Genomic DNA, 23,395 nt, shown 5'->3' with positions numbered 1-23,395 from the left:
TCCAGATCATGAAGATGTCATCAATAAATCTGTACCAAACTTTGGGTTGGCAGACTTGGGTAACCAAGAAGGCTTCCTCTAAGCGACCCATGAATAGGTTGGCGTACGAGGGGGCCATCCTGGTGCCCATGGCTGTTCCCTTTAATTGTTGGTATGTCTGGCCCTCAAAAGTGAAGAAGTTGTGGGTCAGGATGAAGCTGGCTAAGGTGATGAGGAAAGAGGTTTTAGGTAGGGTGGCAGGTGATCGGCGTGAAAGGAAATGCTCCATCGCAGCGAGGCCCTGGACGTGCGGAATATTAGTGTATAAGGACGTGGCATCAATGGTTACAAGGATGGTTTCCGGGGGTAACAGATTGGGTAAGGATTCCAGGCGTTCAAGGAAGTGGTTGGTGTCCTTGATGAAGGATGGGAGACTGCATGTAATGGGTTGAAGGTGTTGATCTACGTAGGCAGAGATACGTTCTGTGGGGGCTTGGTAACCAGCTACAATGGGGCGGCCGGGATGATTGGGTTTGTGGATTTTAGGAAGAAGGTAGAAGGTAGGGGTGCGGGGTGTCGGTGGGGTCAGGAGGTTGATGGAGTCAGGTGAAAGGTTTTGCAGGGGGCCTAAGGTTCTGAGGATTCCTTGAAGCTCCGCCTGGACATCGGGAATGGGGTTACCTTGGCAAACTTTGTATGTGGTGTTGTCTGAAAGCTGACGCAGTCCCTCAGCCACATACTCCCGACGATCAAGTACCACGGTCGTGGAACCCTTGTCCGCCGGAAGAATGACGATGGATCGGTCAGCCTTCAGATCACGGATAGCCTGGGCTTCAGCAGTGGTGATGTTGGGTGTAGGATTAAGGTTTTTTAAGAAGGATTGAGATGCAAGGCTGGAAGTCAGAAATTCCTGGAAGGTTTGGAGAGGGTGATTTTGAGGAAGAGGAGGTGGGTCCCGCTGTGACGGAGGACGGAACTGTTCCAGGCAGGGTTCAATTTGGATGGTGTCTTGAGGAGTCGGATCATTAGGAGTAGGATTAGGATCATTTTTCTTCGTGGCAAAGTGATACTTCCAGCAGAGAGTACGGGTGTAGGACAGTAAATCTTTGACGAGGGCTGTTTGGTTGAATCTGGGAGTGGGGCTGAAGGTGAGGCCTTTGGATAGGACAGAGGTTTCGGATTGGGAGAGAGGTTTGGAGGAAAGGTTAACTACTGAATTAGGGTGTTGTGGTTCCAGATTGTGTTGATCGGAATTTTGAGGTTTTGGAGGGAGTGGAGCTGGAAGTGGGAGATTGAGTAGATGGGAGAGACTGGGTTTGTGTGCAATGAGAGGAGGTTGAGGTTTGCTGGAAAGGTTGTGAAGGATGAGTGAGTTGCCTTTCCGGAGGTGGGAAACCAGGAGATTGGATAGTTTTTTGAGGTGGAGGGTGGCATGCTGTTCTAATTTACGGTTGGCCTGTAGGAGGATGCTCTGAACAGCCGGTGTGGATGTGGGGGAGGAAAGATTAAGGACTTTTATTAAGGATAGGAGTTGACGGGTGTGTTCATTGGCTGAGTTGATGTGTAGGTGAAGGATTAGGTGGGTGAGGGCAATGGATTGTTCAGTTTGGAACTGGTATAGGGACTGATGGAAGGAAGGGTTGCAGCCAGAGATGGGAACTTTGAGTGTGAGGCCTTTGGGGGTAATGCCAAATGTCAGACAAGCCTGAGAAAATAAAATATGCGAGCGTAATCTGGCTAGGGCGAAGGCATGTTTGCGGAGGGAATGTAAATAAAACTTAATGGGATCATTGTGGGGGTGTTGTGAGGGTGACATGGTGTTAGAAGGTGGAAAGTGTAACATGGGGTGAAATGAAAATGAAAATAAAAATATATGGGGAGAGATAAAGGTGAACCGGAAAGAAACTGGAGATCTGGAATGAAAAAAGGCGAAAAGGTGTTGGTTACAGCTGGGCTATGTTGGACTTGGGTTGGTAGACAACGATGTGCATAAAGGTTAGGTGGTTGTGTTGCCGCCAAAACACGTTAAAGGACGGAGAAATTCGGGAAAATTTCGAAAAAACTGCGTGTAGTATATTAAAAGGAGTGGTATTGTGGTGGCAGATTATGAAAATGAGGCTAACAATTGTCTGACGAAGAAATAATGGCGAACCTCTCTCCCAATCCGAAACCTCTGTCCTATCCAAAGGCCTCACCTTCAGCCCCACTCCCAGATTCAACCAAACAGCCCTCGTCAAAGATTTACTGTCCTACACCCGTACTCTCTGCTGGAAGTATCACTTTGCCACGAAGAAAAATGATCCTAATCCTACTCCTAATGATCCGACTCCTCAAGACACCATCCAAATTGAACCCTGCCTGGAACAGTTCCGTCCTCCGTCACAGCGGGACCCACCTCCTCTTCCTCAAAATCACCCTCTCCAAACCTTCCAGGAATTTCTGACTTCCAGCCTTGCATCTCAATCCTTCTTAAAAAACCTTAATCCTACACCCAACATCACCACTGCTGAAGCCCAGGCTATCCGTGATCTGAAGGCTGACCGATCCATCGTCATTCTTCCGGCGGACAAGGGTTCCACGACCGTGGTACTTGATCGTCGGGAGTATGTGGCTGAGGGACTGCGTCAGCTTTCAGACAACACCACATACAAAGTTTGCCAAGGTAACCCCATTCCCGATGTCCAGGCGGAGCTTCAAGGAATCCTCAGAACCTTAGGCCCCCTGCAAAACCTTTCACCTGACTCCATCAACCTCCTGACCCCACCGACACCCCGCACCCCTACCTTCTACCTTCTTCCTAAAATCCACAAACCCAATCATCCCGGCCGCCCCATTGTAGCTGGTTACCAAGCCCCCACAGAACGTATCTCTGCCTACGTAGATCAACACCTTCAACCCATTACATGCAGTCTCCCATCCTTCATCAAGGACACCAACCACTTCCTTGAACGCCTGGAATCCTTACCCAATCTGTTACCCCCGGAAACCATCCTTGTAACCATTGATGCCACGTCCTTATACACTAATATTCCGCACGTCCAGGGCCTCGCTGCGATGGAGCATTTCCTTTCACGCCGATCACCTGCCACCCTACCTAAAACCTCTTTCCTCATCACCTTAGCCAGCTTCATCCTGACCCACAACTTCTTCACTTTTGAGGGCCAGACATACCAACAATTAAAGGGAACAGCCATGGGCACCAGGATGGCCCCCTCGTACGCCAACCTATTCATGGGTCGCTTAGAGGAAGCCTTCTTGGTTACCCAAGTCTGCCAACCCAAAGTTTGGTACAGATTTATTGATGACATCTTCATGATCTGGACTCACAGTGAAGAAGAACTCCAGAATTTCCTCTCCAACCTCAACTCCTTTGGTTCCATCAGTTTCACCTGGTCCTACTCCAAATCCCATGCCACTTTCCTTGACGTTGACCTCCACCTGTCCAATGGCCAACTTCACACGTCCGTCCACATCAAACCCACCAACAAGCAACAGTACCTCCATTATGACAGCTGCCACCCATTCCACATCAAACGGTCCCTTCCCTACAGCCTAGGTCTTCGTGGCAAACGAATCTGCTCCAGTCCGGAATCCCTGAATCATTACACCAACAACCTGAAAACAGCTTTCGCATCCCGCAACTACCCTCCCGACCTGGTACAGAAGCAAATAACCAGAGCCACTTCCTCGTCCCCTCAAACCCAGAATCCCCCACAGAAGAACCACAAAAGTGCCCCACTTGTGACAGGATACTTTCCGGGACTGGACCAGACTCTGAATGTGGCTCTCCAGCAGGGATACGACTTCCTCAAATCCTGCCCTGAAATGAGGTCCATCCTTCATGAAATCCTCCCCACTCCGCCAAGAGTGTCTTTCCGCCGTCCACCTAACCTTCGTAACCTGTTAGTTCATCCCTATGAAATCCCCAAACCACCTTCCCTACCCTCTGGCTCCTATCCTTGTAACCGCCCCCGATGCAAAACCTGTCCCATGCACCCTCCCACCACCACCTACTCCAGTCCTGTAACCCGGAAGGTGTACACAATCAGAGGCAGAGCCACGTGTGAAAGCACCCACGTGATTTACCAACTGACCTGCCTACACTGTGATGCATTCTATGTGGGAATGACCAGCAACAAACTGTCCATTCGCATGATTGGACACAGGCAGACAGTGTTTGTTGGTAATGAGGATCACCCTGTGGCTAAACATGCCTTGGTGCACAGCCAGCACATCTTGGCACAGTGTTACACCGTCCGGGTTATCTGGATACTTCCCACCAACACCAACCTATCCGAACTCCGGAGATGGGAACTTGCCCTTCAGTATATCCTCTATTCTCGTCATCCGCCAGGCCTCAATCTCCGCTAATTTCAAGTTGCCGCCACTCATACCTCACCTGTCTTTCAACAACTTCTTTGCCTCTACACTTCTGCCTCGACTGACATCTCTGCCCAAACTCTTTGTCTTTAAATATGTCTGCTTGTGTCTGTATGTGTGGATGGATATGTGCGTGTGTGCGAGTGTATACCTGTCCTTTTTTCCCCCTAAGGTAAGTCTTTCCGCTCCCGGGATTGGAATGACTCCTTACCCTCTCCCTTAAAACCCACTTCCTTTCGTCTTCCCCTCTCCTTCCCTCTTTCCTGATGAGGCAACAGTTTGTTGCGAAAGCTTGAATTTTGTGTGTGTGTTTGTGTTTGTTTGTGGGTCTATCGACCTGCCAGCGCTTTTGTTCGGTAAGTCACCTCATCTTTGTTTTTATATATATATATATATATATATATATATATATATATATATATTTATTTTACAAAATTATATATAAACAAAAAGTACTGGGTACCTGACAGATGTTTTGCATTACAGCTCCCTCATAGTGTGTTAAAGTTTAGTTGACAACCGCATACTAATGGACTTCATTTAACCAACAAATTTAAGACAAAAATATGAAATTTAAGTTAATTTTTCCACAGATTTTTTTTTTCTAATTTGGAAAGTCAGAGAATGCTACCTTTTCTGTCATATTGCCAGACACTACTGATGTCATTATAAATAGAATCTTCCCCGCTACAGCTATTTGTATTATGTAAATGTTCATAAGTAAAAATGTAAAAAATTGCATTTTTATGAATTATTTACTCGAAAACCCTCATCCAAAAACTTTTCAGAACTACACAAAACATTGTTTGGTTAATATGTTAGTAGTCAGTACAAACACAGTGGGTAATATCTTTGTGTAAAATGTTAAAAATTTTCAAACATTCTGCATATTTTGCATCACTGAATTTTTAGTGTAAAATATGCGTGTTAGCAACACTGTTTCCAGTGTTCTTCTGTTTATAACAAAAGAATGAGAACCTGCACATAAATCATTCTGCATCGAGTTTTGCACTTGGTTTGAACTTTTTGTTAGAGACAATGTCAGTGAGGAAATACAGTAGTGAAAGAGTGAGGTGTGTGGACTACGAAAAAAGCCAAGAAGGTGGTGTTTAAGAAAAGTTAAAAACCCTTCACAGTTGCTGGAAATCTGTCAGAGGTATTGCAGAAATATCTTGGTCCTCAAGTAATGGTATTAGTGTCATATCCATTGTGCAGGAATTGCTACATTCATCGCAAGAGGAAATTTAGTGACAACCCACCTGAACAATCACCATCACCCAAACATGAAACTGAAGAAGACAGTTGAGATGTTTATATTCCTTGGTGTGAAGTTATTGACACATTGAATGTTAGCAGAAATGCTAACTTTACCCTCCCTTAAATGGCCAGGTCAGGTAAGAAGCACAAGGAGAAAACTGTATGTAAAAAGAAAAGTGGAAGAAATTAAAACAAGTTTTACACAAGCAACATCTTCAAAACTTTGCGAAGTGTATAATGCAGATGCACTTGGTGCAGAACCTGAAGATAGTGATATGTGCATGAAATGTGATGTGTGGTTTCAAACCCTAAATACTGCTATCTCAGCAGCACCTTTACTGAGAAGGTACAGTTATTGACAATTTCAAAAGCTCATAAAATAAAGAATGAGAAAGGCCTTGGGGCATGCCCAGATTCATGGGCCTCCATTGCAAGATGATACACTTACTGTAGCTCTGGAATATTACCTAAGTGATGACAAAGATTGCAGTAGGCACAGTCCCAACTGGGCGGATGTTATCTCTGTTAGTGAAAACGGTGAAAAAGGTAAAAAGATATATGACAAGATCAATAAGAGAAGCATATCTCCTAATGAAAAAGGAGAAACTGAATTTAAAAATTGGTCTCACAAAATTCTTCTCCTTACAACCAAAATGGGTAAAATACCAGCCAATGAAGGAAGTAAGCACATGTATTTACTGCACTAATCCGAAACTTGTCTGTTTCGCCATAAGCAGTGTCACAGAAAGGACGTACACAGAGATGGATCGCTTTTGTGTATACGTCAAGAGCTGCAAGATAAATGTTGGTTGTAGGAGTGTGCAATGTGTCCTTGTGCTGAAATAATGACTGTTGAAGCATTACACCTTTAGGGCACTGACAATAACATAACCTATGCATTGTGTGGGGGGGGGGGGGGGCGGGGGGGGGGGGAGGGAGGAGAGTTGACGAAGAAGATAGTAGAGCCAGAGAACTTCATTACAGGGGTTAGGCATTGGGTCTTGAAAGGAATAGCTCACCATCATATCCAGGGGATTCAGAGTCAGGCCATAGCAGAACTAAAATCAGCCAAATCCCAGAATACTGACACGTGTTCTTCATTTTGACTTTGCTGGAACTGGTTTGTAGCTTTGCAGAGCAAAATTGAAAGTTACCACTGGCACACATCAGAGGTATCAATATACACATGTGTTGCTCACTTCCTTGGAATGTCACACTATTTTGCTATTGTCTGTGATGATCTCATTCATGACAGACACAAGCATGCTATGCTGTCAGCATGATAATTGGTGACACATCATCCAGAGGCCATGTATTTCCTAAACAAGTGTATGTGACTGATGGTGCAGCATCTCATTTTAGAAACCACTTTCAGCTTTGTGAGCTTTGTCAACACTGTAGTACAGGAATTAAGACAAAAAATGGATAGTTTCAGCAACAGATCATGGAAAAAGTGCATATGATGGGGTAGGAGGTCTCTGTAAACATCTTGCAACAAGATTTAATCTCCAGTGTGAAGCTGTTGTTGCTATACTGGATTTGTAGACACCATATCAACATTAGTAACAAACATGCAACTCTTAATTCTAAATGAAAGTACATTAAGAAAATTCTGTTTAAATGAGAGAGAGAGAAAAGTGGTCTGCTATGAAGCACGTGGTAGAAACTCAATGAAGTCACTACTGGATAGCATCCCGGGGTGGCAAATACACTGCAAGAATGGTTCTCCACGAAATGCACCCTGTTAGTGTGTGTGAAATGCACAGACCGTAGTATTCATTAGAAGACTTTGTAGTGAACCACTTTATTTCTTATGTGTACGAGGTTTGGAACTTTAATAGTGGCAACTATTTATTTACAGCTCGTAGAAAATATATATGTGTTTCAAAGTTTTACTGACCTTCAAAGTAGTCACCAGCATTGTGTATAACCCGTTGCCAGCAGTGTGGAAGTTGTAGGATACTCTTAGCAGTGCCAGTTGTGTTGACAGTTTGAGCGGTGAGGTCTATTGCGTGACGAATCTGAAGCAGTTCTGAAGCGAATGCTGTGAAGTGTTTCCTTCAGTTTAGAAACTGAGTTGAACTCACGAGGGCTTAAGTCACGGGACTGCAGTAGGTTGTATAGCATTTAGCAGCCCCATCAGTCAAACAAATCAGTAACAGCTTGAACTGTACGTGCTTGAGCATTGTCCTGCAAAATGATCGCCAGGTCCTGCAGAAAGTGTCATCACTTCTGTCTCTAAGCTGGTCATAGGTTGTATTCCAAAAATGAACAGCATAGAGACAGAAGTGATGACATTTTCTGCAGGACCTGACCATCATTTTGCAGGACAATGGTCAAGCACGTACAGTGCAAGCTGTTACTGATTTGTTTGACTGATGGGGCTGCTAAGTGCTATACCACCTACTGCACTCCCATGACTTAAGCCCTCGTGAGTTCAACTCAATTTCTAAACTGAAGGAAACACTTCACAGCATTCGCTTCAGAACTGCTTCAAATTCGTCAGGCAATAGACCATGCCGCTCAAACTGTCAACACAACTGGCACTGCTAAGAGTATCCCGCGACTTCCACACATCACTGGCAATGGGTTATACACAATTCCGGTGGCTACTTTGAAGGTCAGTAAAACTTTGAAACTCGTATCTATTTTGTACGAGCTGTAAATAAATAGCTGCCAATATTAAAGTTCCAACACTCATATGACAATCAGTGGTTGGTGGAATAGATACCAAGTGTCTCTCATGAGCTGCAAGATATAACTGTCTCCTTTATGACGCCTCATGGTCCTGCTAATGCTTTCAAATAGCCTCATCAAAATTGTAGTTCCCATTTTCCAAGTACTGCTCTTGTTGGATCATCCTTGTCCATGTGTAAATTCAGCTTGGCTATACAAGTTCAATGAGAAGCAGATGAAAAAAAATAAATAAATAAAAAATAAAATAAATTACTTTTTCCAACAGTGCACTGCTGACTGTTACATTGTAGGCAATTTTAATTCATGGAAAGTCATGAGGCGAGGTAAAATCATGACAGAAGACATTGAAATTTGTGAATAACATCATAAAAAGAAAAATGGGTATAAATATTTTATATCACATTTTTGTTATAAAATGCTAAGGAACAAAATTATGAATTGTTTTACCACTCACTTATAATGTTGTAATGTAATTATTTTGATGCAGAAATACCAGTTTTGCGTGACATTTACTTAAAATCAGAGATAAATTTATATATGTAAGTGTTCATGATTTTTTGACCGTGAGAGTAGAGCTACGTCTACCTAAAAAATTTCTCACATTTTGTACAGACAAAATTTCTGATTGTTCATTCCCTAAGTACAATACTCAACTAACGTACCATGGAATTTTAGGACATTTAGGATGGATGTTTTGGAGAAAATAATTTCTAAATAACCAAAAATTTCAGATTCTTTCACCTTTATGTACAAATATTTTGACAGTTTAAGAATTTCATGCATTAATTTCATAGCTGACAGTTAGCAGTACTTCCACTTCATCATTTCTCAAGTCAGTTAACATCCTATGACTATACATATTTTCAAAATATAATTTTGAAATTCACAAAAGTTAAAAATTAGATAGGTATGTAACAAATCAGCAGAAAATCAAAATATTGTAGTTTCGGAGAGGTATCATGTGGAACTTCAACATAAATTTTTTTCCGCAAATTTTGAAATTCGATCTTGACCTGTATGATTTGAGATGAAATTCCCCAGGCAATCAAAATGTAACTATTTTACAAGGAAGTCATGTGCCAAGATCCATAATGCATGACAGTAACATCTTGTCATTCTCCTGAGTTCAACATCTCACATATTACTCATCACTGGGGGATGCAGAATCAGTTTTTCCAGGTGGACTAGGGGGAGGATATGAAGACATACATAAAATATAGTGGCATGTTTATGGTCCTGGAGTCAGTGCAAGGGCCACAGCAGCATCTTCATGGCTCAGGAGCCAGCAGCGGGTAGTATTGATGTGTGCAGCGATAAAGAGGAATATTACTTTTATAATATAAGTTATCTGCAGAAAACTGATTTTATATCAAAGAACATTGTTCAATAAAGACCAACTGAATGAAGCCATGAAGTTGTTAAGACACTGACTTCATATTCAGGAGGATGGAGTTTGCTCTGTCTGGTCATCCCGATTTAGGTTTTTTCTAAATAATTTCAGGCAAATATTGGTAAGGACACAGCTGACCAACTGTCCTATCCCCACCCAAAAAAGCATACTTACAGTATTATGAAACAGATAGATTGCTACTCCTCATATGGCCGAAATGGTGAGTGGCAGACAAGCCAAACAAAAAAAACTACTGAACACGTAAGCTTTCGGCCGGAAACTTACATGTTTAGTAGTCTTTTTGTTGTGCCTGTCTGCAGCTCAACATTTCCACTATATGGTGAGTAGCAATCTATCCTTTTCATAATATTGTCATTATTCCATCCTGGATTTTCCACTGTTTAAAAGCATACATACATATTCTGTGTGTATTTATATATATTTGTGTTGTTTATTTTCATTGTATTATGATGAGAAGTCCTACGGCACTGTAAGACAATGCATGGATCGATAGATGACTGAATAAACAAACGAACAAATAAATTAACAGAGAATTGGTGACCACAGATCATGACATCAAATCACTGATACTACGGATGTGAATAGATTGTCATATACAATGCTTGTCTTAGCAGATTTAGTTGTAAAATTTGCTGGGCTTACACATTTAAGAAGAACTGTAATGTGTGACTTCACGTTCATGTTCTTATTGATATAAACACCTACGAATTTAGAATATTCTACCTCATTAATTGGTTTACCACCACACATTGTTTCTAATGGTACGGTCAGGCATTGTGCAGCCCCAAACTTAAAATATTGGTTTTATTTAAATTCAGAGACAGCCTGTTTGCAGAGAACCAGTTTATAATTTTCATGTAAATATTATTTAGATTTTCTGTGTTTGATTATAGTACCAGCATCCACAACAAAGAGATCTATTCATGTTTCTTGGATATATGATGGAAGATAACTGTATATATCAAGAACAAGTGCAGATCCAGTATCGACCTGTAGTATCCAGAATAATGCTGTTTCATTGTATATAATCCCTGTTTCATAATGCAACACTCTACATTCTTTTAGGTACGATGCAAAACAGTTACAAGCAAGATCTCTGATAGGTCCATTCCATGTCACACCAACTTACCCCACCATTTTCGATTTTGCTAAAATTTGGTATACTCATAGTGGGTTTAAGAAAAATATCAAATTTCATTTTTTAAATCTCAAACCATTTTTGATCTATTGCTACATGAAATTTTCAAAAACTGGCCAAAAAAGCATAAATGGACTTCTTTAAAAATCGCTCCACGTGCTGTCCTAACTGATCTGGACAGTTGGAAAAGAAGTCATTCTGCAGTATTTTTTATACTCCTTCCAGTGATATACAACACAACATAGGTTCTAATTAAGATTTTTTTCAAAATACAACCGGCAACTTTGATTCAATTTTTTTCCAGGAAGTATACAAGTTAAAATTTTCAAAACATTTCCATAAATATTTAGTACTGTTATAAGTCACGTGGTAAAGTATAAAAATGGGATGATGGTGGGTTCATCATTAAACAAAATTATTTCTGACTCTTGTTTCTCACTAATAGCTACATTTTGACTAAATCTACCTTTAACGAATAAGAATTTAATTTAAATATACAGAACGGTACCTAAAAAACTAAAAATATCAAAATATCATCATCTTAAAACCAAGCTTATCAGCATATTCTATAATTAAATTGAGTTGATTGCTTACTTTAATTTTATAAAATTCAGACTAATAGCCTACTAACTGGTAAAACAAATATATTGAACAATGGACCAGTAACTACAAACCTAAATAAGGTATGAAAAACGTGTAAGTATTTATATGCCGGTAATACTTCTGGTGCACAAGGCTTGGGCCAGAACTATTAAATACACAAAAATTAAAGACATGACGCTTGTTTTTGAATAACAGATATCTATATATAGCTACATGTAAGACAATATGTACTAACATTAATTTTTAAACAACTATCAATAAGAAACTTTCTGGCAGAAAATCCACAACTGACACCCAAAGGGCATCCACAAGTGTAAGACAGGAGAATGATGCAGCTAGTCCACATGGATTAAGAAAAGTTATTTTCACTTCACCAAGTTCTTAATTTTTTTCTAAAATGTACCAAGCCACTAGTTTCTGTCATACACTGTGGTGACATAACCTGCTATGTATTGTAACTTCAATTTATCCAGTGATGTAGTCACCTCTGTCTCCCAATCCTGCACATCGTGTAAAAAGAGCTTTTCTAATAATTTTGATGTAGTGTTGGGGATGAATGCATGAAATTGCTGGGCTCTTTTGATTGCCCATGATTCTCCATCCTGGCTTTTTAAGAACATTTCTGAAGCAGCGTAATCTTCTTGAGTGCAACAGGCAAAATTTATTTTCGGTATGTTATCTACTGCCCACTCAAATACGAGGGCAGTTCAGAAAGTAACCTCCGATTGGTCACAGTGCGGGTTGTGGGCGGAGTAGCGACGCCATCTGTGCGTTCACGCACTCAACAGGTCAGTCGGCATCAAGCCGTGGTCGAGTGAACGTCGTACCTGCGCTAGTTTAGTTTTTGTGGCAGTTTGAAATGTGTGCTGCAATAGAAAACCCCACCAAATGTGAAGTGCGTGCTGTCATAAGGTTTTTTACAGCCAAAGGATATTCTGCAGCAGCTATTCATCGTGAGCTTTGTGCCGTGTACGGACCAAGAGTTATGATTGAAGGAGTTGTCCGTGAATGGGTACGTTTATTTAAAAGTGGACGAGAAAATGTTCATGATGAAGAGAGGAGTGGTAGACCATCATTGGTGACTGACGAACTCGTTCAGACAGTTGATGCAAAAGTTCGTGAAAATCAACGTTTCTCAATGTCGGAGTTGTCTACTGGTTTTCCACAGATTTCTAAGACTCTCTTGTACGAGATAGTGACAGCAAGATTGGGTTACCGTAAGTTCTGTGCACGATGGGTGCCCAAAATTCTTACCGACCACCACAAAGCTCAAAGAATGGCCTCTGCATTAGACTTTCTGTCACGTTATGAGGACGAAGGAGAACCATTGTTAAACAGAATCGTGACCGGTGACGAAACCTGGATTAAGTACGTGAACCCTGAGACAAAAGAACAATCAAAGATGTGGGCACATTCAAATTCGCCTACCAAACCAAGAAAAGCCTTGCAAGATTTTTCTGCCAGAAAACTGATGGCAACGGTGTTTTGGGATGCCAAAGGGGTGTTGTTGGTTGAATTCATGGAACGTGGTACGACCATTAATCAAGACGTGTACTGTGAAACAATAAAAAAGTTACGACGGGCTATACAGAACAAATGCCGTGGTATGCTGACTTCCGGTATCATTTTTTTGCACGATAACGCCCGTCCTCACTCTGCTCGCAGAACAACGGCCCTTCTTGAGTCCTTCAAGTGGGACGTTATCAACCATCCACCTTACAGCCCAGACCTGGCGCCAAGTGATTATCACCTCTTCATGCATTTGAAGAAATGGCTCGGGTCACAGCGGTTTGATGACAACGAAGAGCTCAAAGATGCGGTCACAGGCTGGCTCCAGGCACAAGCGGGTGATTTTTATGCAGAAGGAATTTCAAAGCTTGTGAAGAGATACGGTAAGTGCCTCAATCGCTATGGAGACTATGTAGAAAAATAGCGCAAAGATGTAGTTGTAAGATGTATATATTAAAATATTTTTATTTAACTTGGTGTATTTTTTTAAATCAACCGGAGGTTACTTTCTGAACGGCCCTCGTAGATCTCAAGAGGTTTGGATCTGGTTGTGACACGGCCTTTGCAAACGTGCACAAACTGCCAATCTCTTAAAGGAATCCCCTACTCAATAGCAAGGCCATTTTCTATATGCTGTTGTTGAAAAGTGCCACTTGACTTTTATTTTGAAGTCTTTCCTTATGAAAGCAAAGGTCCAGAAAGTTTTTCTTAGATTTGTATTGAGCAGAAAACTGTCTGAAAAACAGTAAATCTTTTTTGGGAAGCTTTCGTAATTTACTTGTTTGATACAAAATTAGCTTCTTTTGAAACGTGTAAACAGAAGCTGTATTGTGCTCTAGGCAATCGGAGGAGGACTTTAGTGATTAATGCCCCGCCGACAACAAGGTCATTAGAGACAGAGCACAAGCTCGGGTTAGAGAAGAATGGGGAAGGAAATAGGCCCCGTCCTTCCAAAGGAACTATCCTGGCATTTGCCTGAAGCGATTTACAGAAATCACAGAAAACCTAACCAGGATGGCCGAAACCGGGTTTGAACCATCACGCTCTTGAATGCGATCTAGACAATCAGAAACAATGACAAAGCTCACATGCCCAATTTTGCCTCCCTGTTTGTAATATATAACAAAAAGATGTATAGTAATCTGTTGGATTGTCCAGTGATAACTCTGAGCTTCATGCTGTAGAACTACACTATAATTTTCTGAAAAATCACATATAACAACAAATTCTGAGGCACTGAGATTTTCTTTTGTGGAGTTAAGGAATGCTCTTTGTTGCTTGGCAAAGAACTCATTTGATTACTACAGAATAAATTTATAAATTCTTCAGAACTTATCTGTACGATTTCCAGATTACAGTAGTCATCTGACTCCCACTGGTGGAAATGAACTTGTCCAATAAAGTTTTTATCAAGAGTGTTTTGTAAAAATTACATACAGTTTCTCCTAGGCAATATTCGCTTTTCCCATTTTGCAATCGACTAATTACGGGTTGCAAAGCATTTTTTTTAGCACAAGTAATTGTTTAAGTTGCCATTTGTTACTGTCTTCAGTTTAGTGTTTCCTATCATAAATTTTATGTTTTGGTGAGCTGTGCATACACAAGCAGAGTGCGTGCCACTATGTCCAGCTAATACATAATGTTTTAGTGTAAAAACAGCAAATTTAGAGGAACCTATTTTTATGTTAGGAAATTCATGTTTGAAACATTTGTAAGCTTCTTTAAGGTTGCCCAAAATAAGTCTTTTTCATATTTTTGTTTTATTTCCATTTTGTTCTGTAACAGTTGGGCAATCTTCAATACCTGGCACTGGTCAGCACTTCATTGTTTTCACAAAATGAATGTACAATTTTGACAGTTTCTACTGGTAAATATTTCCCTGGTTTTTCGTTTTGACCTTCCACAGAGTCTTTTTCTTTCAAAATTTTTTTGAACTGTCGAATAATGTAATTAGGAGCACTAAATTTGCTCATTATGTTCCTGATACTCCACTTTTCTGATAAATTTCTAATACTCATTAGAGATTTTGTCCTACTTGTGGAATTAAATAAGTTAGTTCTGAGAATTTGGAACAGATGTGTCAAGATTGATATCGTTATCAGACAATGAATTTTCACCAGCAACAGAAAGTTTATGTTCACTGATGAGGAGTTTTTTTTCCACTTTTAATTTAACATAGTGCTTAGATATTATTTTTATCTTATCAAATGGGGACTCACATAGTTCTTGAAGTAATGTGTTAAGTGTTGAAACGAACACTGAAGTTGTAGTGAAGTCTGGGTCTTTGACTGCGATGATTACCTTCGATGCAGAAGAATCTTCATCTTCGGCATTTTGATCACTGATTAGCTCTGTATTTATCAACATCGTTACCTCTTTTCTTCATTCATCATAAATCACGGATTCTTTAGGTATTTGTGGCAATAAGTCTGGCATCCAAGCTGTGACAAATCTTAGCTTTTTTCTGTCTCTAATACAATTATTTGATTTCGACACCGCGCTTGTTACTATGTTCCATATTGATACAAAAAACACTCCTTCAGTTTACAATTTCACTTGTAACTGCACTATTAAAAAAACCAAGTTCCACTAAAATATGTTAGATAAAAATTTTTCAACATAGGGTAATAACCGCTTTACACTAACACCATGGTGCATTACAATGACTTAGGAACACTAATATAGAAAGTTTAATTATCCTCCTCAGACAGAAACAATACAGAATACACCCTCTCCACAAAGGCTTTAGTCACTGAATGATTGTACAGACAGCAAGCGCATGGCTACAGGCAGACTGTGCTTATTTCAACTTGTTCACGGTGAGCATGCATGGACAAGAACCAATTTGTGCAGCCTGGCATACTCTGGCTTAATTGTATGAAATGAAATGTACAGTCTGATTAATCTGTTTGGACCAGAACTATTACATTAATAATTACACATTTTTCATACCTGCTTTTAATTCATAGTTACAGGTCTCATGTCTAATATTTTTGTTTTACCAATTAATAGGCTGCCAGTTTAAACTGTATAAAATTAAAGTAAGCAATCAACTTAATTTAATTATACAATATGCTGACTGGTTTTGTTTCAAGAAGATGATTTTTAGTTATTTTTCCACATATTTTAATCAAATTCCCATTTGTTAAAGGTAGGCTTATCAAAATGGGACTATTACTGAAAAATAGGAGTTAGGAATTTTTTTTAACACTGGACACTTCATCATCCTATATCTATATTTTGCGATGTGATTTACAACATTACTAAGTATTTATGGAAATTTTAAATTACACACTTTTCAGAAAAAAATTAAATCAAGATTTCAATTTGTATTTTGAAAAGAGTCTTAATTAGAGCCTATGTCATGTTGCAAATTACTGGAAGGATCATTAAATGTGCAGCTAAATGACCCACCTTCCCCAGCTGTCAAAATTTCTCTGCCAATTAGGCCAGCTCCTACAGCAATTACAAAAAATCATGCTTTTTGGCCAGTTTTGGAAAATATTTCAGAAATAGTTTGAGATAAAAATTGTAATTTGGTATTTGTCTTAGTCTCAGCACCCACTATGAGTATACCAAATTTTAGCAAAATCTAACATGGTGATGTAAAATTTTAATTTACAGGATGTTGATTTTATTTGGAATGGCTCAGTACCATAATATTTGAACTTCTGCAAGACAATATCGTGACATCTGGTAGAAGTTTATGTAAATAACAAAAATGCTTTTTTAGAAGTATGAGATGAAAACCTCAAAAAATGGTACAACAGGTGGAGTACTTTCTTCGTAAAACACACACACACACACACACACACACACACACACACACACACACACACATATAAAGTAATCTACTAGTAATTAATGCAATTATCTCTTTGAGAAGACTAGTGTTGACTATAATTTGTTGTTTCTACACTTTACGGAAGAAGCCAGCAGTGGTTGCTTTTACCTGTTAAGCTATTACTTGACTCTTTACATATCCCTGAAAGATCTCCTTCATTATGATACTTACATTAACACAATGCGTGAATGAATAAATGGGGTTGGGGAAGAGAGGGGAGGGAATAATGGTACCATTCCCTTGCCAATGAGTTGGAGTGTTAATAATATATAAAACATTTGGCTCTTCAAACTACATGCCCATCCAATTAAAAAATTGGTTACGGAAAAGAGTACTCTGAGCATTTCAAATGCTAAATGTAAAAAGGCATTAAATCCAAGAACAGCCAAGTTAGTGATACAGGCCTGTAGTATAGCAATTTATTCAGCAAGGCAACTATTTTACAATGACAGAGAATTTTCCAGCTTAACATATAGAAAAAACAGTCATATGAGCAGGCACATACATGTACACATGTGTAAACAAAGATGGGATAAAGTGGATGGTTGTAAAATCGTTGAAGAAATCATTTCAGCATTTGTCTGAAACGATTCACAAAACCCATGAGAAATTTAAATAAGGATGACCAAACAGAGCACAAACTTTTATCCTCCCAAATCAGAGGCCAGTGCCTTAACAAATGTACTACTTTGTTTGATTTTTACCAGTGTACAATACACAATGAAATGAACTTGGTTGATAACATGAAAAATAGTTTAAAAAAAGCAGAATAACAACAATGGAGAACGACTATTTCTCAACCATAAATTCAGACCACTGCCCTGTTCAAAAATGATGTGATTACACTGTTGCATGAAAGCTAGCACATGGGGCTTCGTGACATACCGTTGTGCTGTCAGAATTTGCACAATCATTACCAGTTGTGGCATAAAGTCATACCTGATGGCTTCCCACACCACGATGCCAGGAGTAACACTGCTGTGCCTCTCCAAATTAATGGAAGAATGGAACCTCTCCCCCAGTTCACCGCCATACTTGTCAACAACGGTCATCCAGAACAGTGCAGGACTGTAATTCATCACTGAACACAATGTGATCTATTCACAAGCAGTCAATGCTTCCCTATCAAGGCGCCACTCCAAATGCAGTTGTTCGTATCACGTTAATGGCAGCCTGAGAATGGGACAGTAATTCCCTAGTCTGACTACTTCTGGTCTGCAATCAGTGATGGGGGATGATACTAAATGTTGCAAACAGTAAACCGACAATACTTGACAACAAGTATGCCTGCCCTCAAGTTCCCACAAATCTGGTTATTGCACAATTCAATCAGACAACCAAATGGAGATCCACAATGAAGCTGCTTTCAAACTCCTTCAAGTGCTGATAACGCTGTCTCACGGCATACAGGACATCTCCATGTCCTTCACGGCAACCACACAACATCTGACACTGTTCACGTCCCTTATATACTCAATCAGGCCTGGTAACAACACTAAACATGAACGATATTAATACACTATCCACATCCGACAATTTACTCTGGGTGTGTCACATTTTTTGGTCATGCAGAGTGACTGAGTGTGTGTAAGGATATTGAGGTTTAGCAAAATCTATGGGTTTAAGTAAAATCAGACAAATGTTACAGCACTATTGTGTTATCCCACATTAAATTTAAGTCTGAACCAAGACATTCACAATGACATCAGAACTTTTGAAGTCATGAAGATCATTGTCTCTCATACTTGAGATCTATGCATCAAAAGAATAAGTAATTTTGTATTTCTTATTTACCTCATAAGCACTTACAATAAACAAAGGTAATAAATATTTTTGACACTGTGAGGTCCATGCCTCAAAACAGAGTGAGATGGTACAATGGTAACAAACTCAGGAGATTTGCAGTTAAAATCTCTGTCAAGCTACTGAAACTTAGCCTCTCTCTATTACCCCGCAGGTAGCCTAAGACAAATGCCTGACTCATTCCTTTGAAAGGGTGTGGCCAATTTCCCTCCTCAGTTCGAGCATATGCTCCAAGGCTGATGGCCACGTCACTACTGGGTTGTTAAACAGTAATCTTCCTTCTAAACCTTTGCTGGATTTTATATGCAGTGGCCCAGCTTAGATTCTAACTTCTGAGACCAGTTTAAGATTATGTAGCAAAGTTAGATTTTTTTGTATAAACACTGAATCTGCCAATACTACCTGCTTGCTCTGACTGACAATGTCGGCAAAACGCTAGAGACAAACCACTACTTAACTCCATTTTCATAACTAAGACTGCTGATTAAGTGATGTGTTCAATACTACTTCACCAACTGACAACCACACTGTCACTTCCAAATCTACACTCATGCTCATAAATTACGGATAATGCTGATACATGGTGAAACAACGCTCTGGTGGGTAGTTTGCGGGTTTAAATCACCTCGGGGTATGACCATACGGTGCATTTGACCTGCGGTCGTCGCACAGTGGCGCTGGCAGCAGTCCACATACGCAGAGGTGTGTTGGTGCATGTCAGAATACAGTGCAGCGAGTAAGTGTGCAGTCGTTTTCAGATGTGCTAATGGTGACTGTGTGTTGAAAATGGCTCAAAGAACACATATTGATGACGTTATGAGGGATAGAAGATTAGGGCGACTGGAGGCTGGTCAAACACAGCAGGTCGTAGCACGGGCCACAAAGTGTGATCTCAAGATTATGGCAATGATTCCAGCAGACAGGAAACGTGTCCAGGCACTACAGTATGGGACGTCCACAGTGTACAACACATCTCAAGATTGTGGCAATGATTCCAGCAGACAGGAAACGTGTCCAGGCACTACTGTATGGGACGTCCACAGTGTACAACACCACAAGAAGACCGAAATGTCACCATCAGTGCCCGCATACAGCCAAGGAGTACTGGAGGTAGTGTTGCTCGGGACCTTACCACAGCCACTGGAACAGTTGTCTCCAGCACACAGTCTACAGACGACTGAACAGACATGGTTTATTTGCTTGGAGACCCGCAAGGTGCATTCCACTGACCCCTGGTCACAGGAGAGCATGTAAAGCCTGGTGTCAAGAACATAGTACATGGTCATTGGAACAGTGGTCCCAGGTTATGTTCACGGACAAGTCTAGGTATAGTCTGAACAGTGATTCTCATCAGGTTTTCATCTGGCGTGAACCAGGAACCAGATACCAACCCCTTAATGTCCTTGAATGGGACCTGCATAGAGGTCGTGGTTTGATGGTGTGGGGTGGTATTATGATTGGTGCACATATACCCCTGCATGTCTTTGACAGAGGAACTGTAACAGGTCGCGTGTGTCGGGACGTCATTTTGCACCAGTGCAGGGGTGCAGTGGGTCCCACCTTCCTCTTGATGGATGATAATGCACAGCCCCACCGAGCTGCCACTGTGGAGGAGTACCTTGAAACAGAAGATATCACGGGAATGGAGTGGCCTGCTTGTTCTCCAGACCTAAACCCCATCGAGCAAGTCTGGGATGCTTTCGGTCGACTTATCGCTGCACATTTTCAAACCCCAAGGACACTTCAGGAGCTCCGACAAGCACTGGTGCAAGAATGGGAGGCTATACCCCAGCAGCTGCTCGACCAACTGATCCAGGGTATGCCAACCCGTTGTGCGGCCTGTGTAAACGTGCATGGTGATCACATCCCACATCGATGTCGGGCTACATGCACAGGAAACAGTGGCGTTTTGTAGCACATGTGTTTTGGGATGGTTTTCTCAATTTATCACCAATACCGTAGGCTTACAAATCTGTGTATTGTGTGTTCTCTATGTGCCTATGCTATTAGCGCCAGTTTTGTGTAGTGCCACATTGTATGGCACCACATTCTGCAATTATCCATAATTTATGAGCATGAGTGTAGATATCGAGGTACACTACAGTTCAGTGCATCACGACTAAAAAGCCTCAATAAACAAAAAGACAAAATGTCTAAGGTTTTGTATCCAACAGAGAGTTGAAAAGGGAAACGTTTCAATTAGCAGTACTTTCTTACTTCACGATTATATTTTGCAAGGGTCATTGGAGGCATCCGATCCCACCCGTCAGCTTTGACCCATGACGTAAGGGTGTTGTGTGATGTCATGATGGCACGGAGTTTAGTTTATGAGTGTGTTGTATTTGTAGATGTCGTCTTGCTGCAGTTGCTGGTGTCTTCTGGTGCTGTGTGTATAGTCCACGTGTTATGTGGTGCATTGGGGTCATTTGGGTGGCAGTGCTTGAAATGTGCATTTATCGGTCGTGACTGTTGTAGAAGAACGGAAATTAGTTTCAGTGAGTTAAGAATTAAGTTTCCATTGTGTTTACGTTATTGCGCTGTCGTTTGATGTTATTGGTTTGCTGTTTGTCACGCGGTAAGTCGGTTTACGTTATTGCGCTGTTGTTTGATGTTATTGGTTTGCTGTTTGTCGCGCGGTAAGTCTTTAATTAAATTTATGGTTTCTTTTGTTAGTTATGGATGTGACTGCTAAGTTTAATAGTGCGTGTATGCAGGCTGAAACGGGGGATGACATGTTGTCCATCATTAAGTTTCTGCAACTTTTTGGGCTTGTGACGGAGATAGTGAAATGCGGCGTATCCAACCAGAATATGCGAGTTGGGGGGTTAGCGTGTAGCGCTGGAACTTTTTTATGGTAAGTAGTCGTTTTTTTTGTCTATTGTTCACGTGTTATGATGTTTGGTCGGGTTTGTGTGTGTTGTTGGGTTGGTGTTATTTACTGCATGTGTTGTTGGTTGATGCTTTGGTATCGGCACTTGTGGTTGATTTATGTATTTTAGTGGAAGTACTCAATTTAAGTTTTTTGTATCTGAGTTGTATAGGTCATGAGAAGTGACCAATTCCAATTTGACGTAACTGTGTGTGTTTTGGTATCGTGAGTTGCTGCTGACCTATATAGGTCAAGGGAAGTCCTATTCCAATTGTTGTTGTTCTACGTGCTGGTTTTGTGGTATAGATAGTTGCGGTGTGAATATGATTTGTGGAGTAGCTGGTTCTTATTTTGTTGTATCGACAATCGTGGTTGAGCTCTATAGGTGCAGGAAAGTGACTGATTCCTGTCGATATTGTAAGTGTAGCGGAATTTTGTGGTGTTTTTAGGTCGTCGTTTTTATGGTTTGGGCTCGTGGTGCATGTCTGTATGTGTTTATATTTCGTTTGCCCCTACCCCAAACCCCCCAATTTCCCGTTAGTTTGATTATATTTTTGGAGAGAGCTATGATTGTTGGTTTAGTATGTATTTTCGTGTTTGTTGTCGATTATGTAATGACGTCACAGGAGCCATATTGGAGGCGTTAAGAATGGTCGTTCCGTCATATTGGTGATGTCATGGGTCGAAGCAGACAGGTGGAATCAGACGCTTCTGTAATCCCAGTTTCCAAATATTTATTAATGTATTTGCACGTCTCAAGTTTTCTTATTCTGCGCGACTGTGGTCTCCACAAACAAATAATTGTTATGTCAAATGGCGATACAGAAGCAAAATCGGCGAACAAATTGACGCAAATCAATCTGTATACAGTATATTGATATTTCAGATTCAATCAAAATAAATGTTTGTTTGTAGAAATAAATATGTTATGCATCTACTGCATAAATTTAAGTATTGTAATTCAAACCTCTGGAACAGACCCAAATGACATCACCTATTTCACTTACTAAACAAAGGAACAGATAAGTGTACCTGTAAGCAGATCGTGAGCAGTTTCTCACCGTTCAGTTCACTGACATTATATTGACATTTTTCGTACATGACGTCCGTGCAATCTATCACAAAAATTGTGCCATCAGTGCCTCCATAATGTACTGCAGAAGCATTGTCCAGTTTATCATCTACCTCCTCCAACAACGCAGTTACATCCATTTTGTGTTTCGATACCTTGCACCAAAACAAAAACACGCGCTTCTTATCGCTGAGGAAAGATGATGCGTTATGTATCAAAGACATACTCCCCTAAACCACTACGCCAGTAAGTTAATCTTTGGGGTAAACCTAAGGGGACCTGCACTATTGGAAATAGTAGTTTGACAGACCTTCGGTGTATTATAGCAACCAGTACACCATTTGTACTATTGTTAATGTTTTCAATTGGCAAAGCGATTTTACAACGTTAAGATGTCGAACAGCCAGAAGAAAGGGCGTGGTGAAATTTTATTAGCTGCAACAGCACAAAACAACGGAAACGGGGAAATTGGTCAGAAAATAGCTGAAAAACAGGAGCCAATTGTCACATGCGAAATTACTGGCTGAAATCAGAATCATGTTCCCGAAAGATTTCATAAACTATTTTTCGATCAGTGTTGCATCATACGACAAATTATTAGTGTCGATAAGTTAAAAAAGAACAGCGTATAACTCACGTTAATGAGGGGTCAGTCGGTTTCGCCGAGAGATTAGGAGTAACTCTGAGATATCTGATGACAAGCAGGTCATTCGCATACTTGATGCTTTGTTCTGTTATCAACAAACACAATTAGTAAAATTGTATAGAATCTGTGAAGTAATTATATCTACTTGGTAAGACGAGCGCTTATTTCCTTGACCTACAATACATTC

At 40.5% G+C, this 23,395-nt stretch overlaps 1 protein-coding gene across 1 annotated transcript in view; it reads right to left on the bottom strand.

The window, feature by feature from the left end:
* The window catches only part of LOC124605568 (ATP-dependent DNA helicase 2 subunit 1), a 172,610-nt gene extending 149,854 nt beyond the window's left edge, over positions 1-22,756 (bottom strand). The window contains exon 1 of the mRNA XM_047137342.1: positions 22,523-22,756. Within this exon, the coding sequence (XP_046993298.1) occupies positions 22,523-22,702 (180 nt within the window). The 5' untranslated portion in view covers positions 22,703-22,756. The remainder of the gene's footprint in view (positions 1-22,522) is intronic.
* Positions 22,757-23,395: the final 639 nt, after the last annotated feature.

This window comes from Schistocerca americana, chromosome 3, assembly GCF_021461395.2.
Source record: "Schistocerca americana isolate TAMUIC-IGC-003095 chromosome 3, iqSchAmer2.1, whole genome shotgun sequence".
NCBI lineage: Eukaryota > Metazoa > Arthropoda > Insecta > Orthoptera > Acrididae > Schistocerca > Schistocerca americana.
This window is presented reverse-complemented; position numbering and strand designations above follow the sequence as displayed.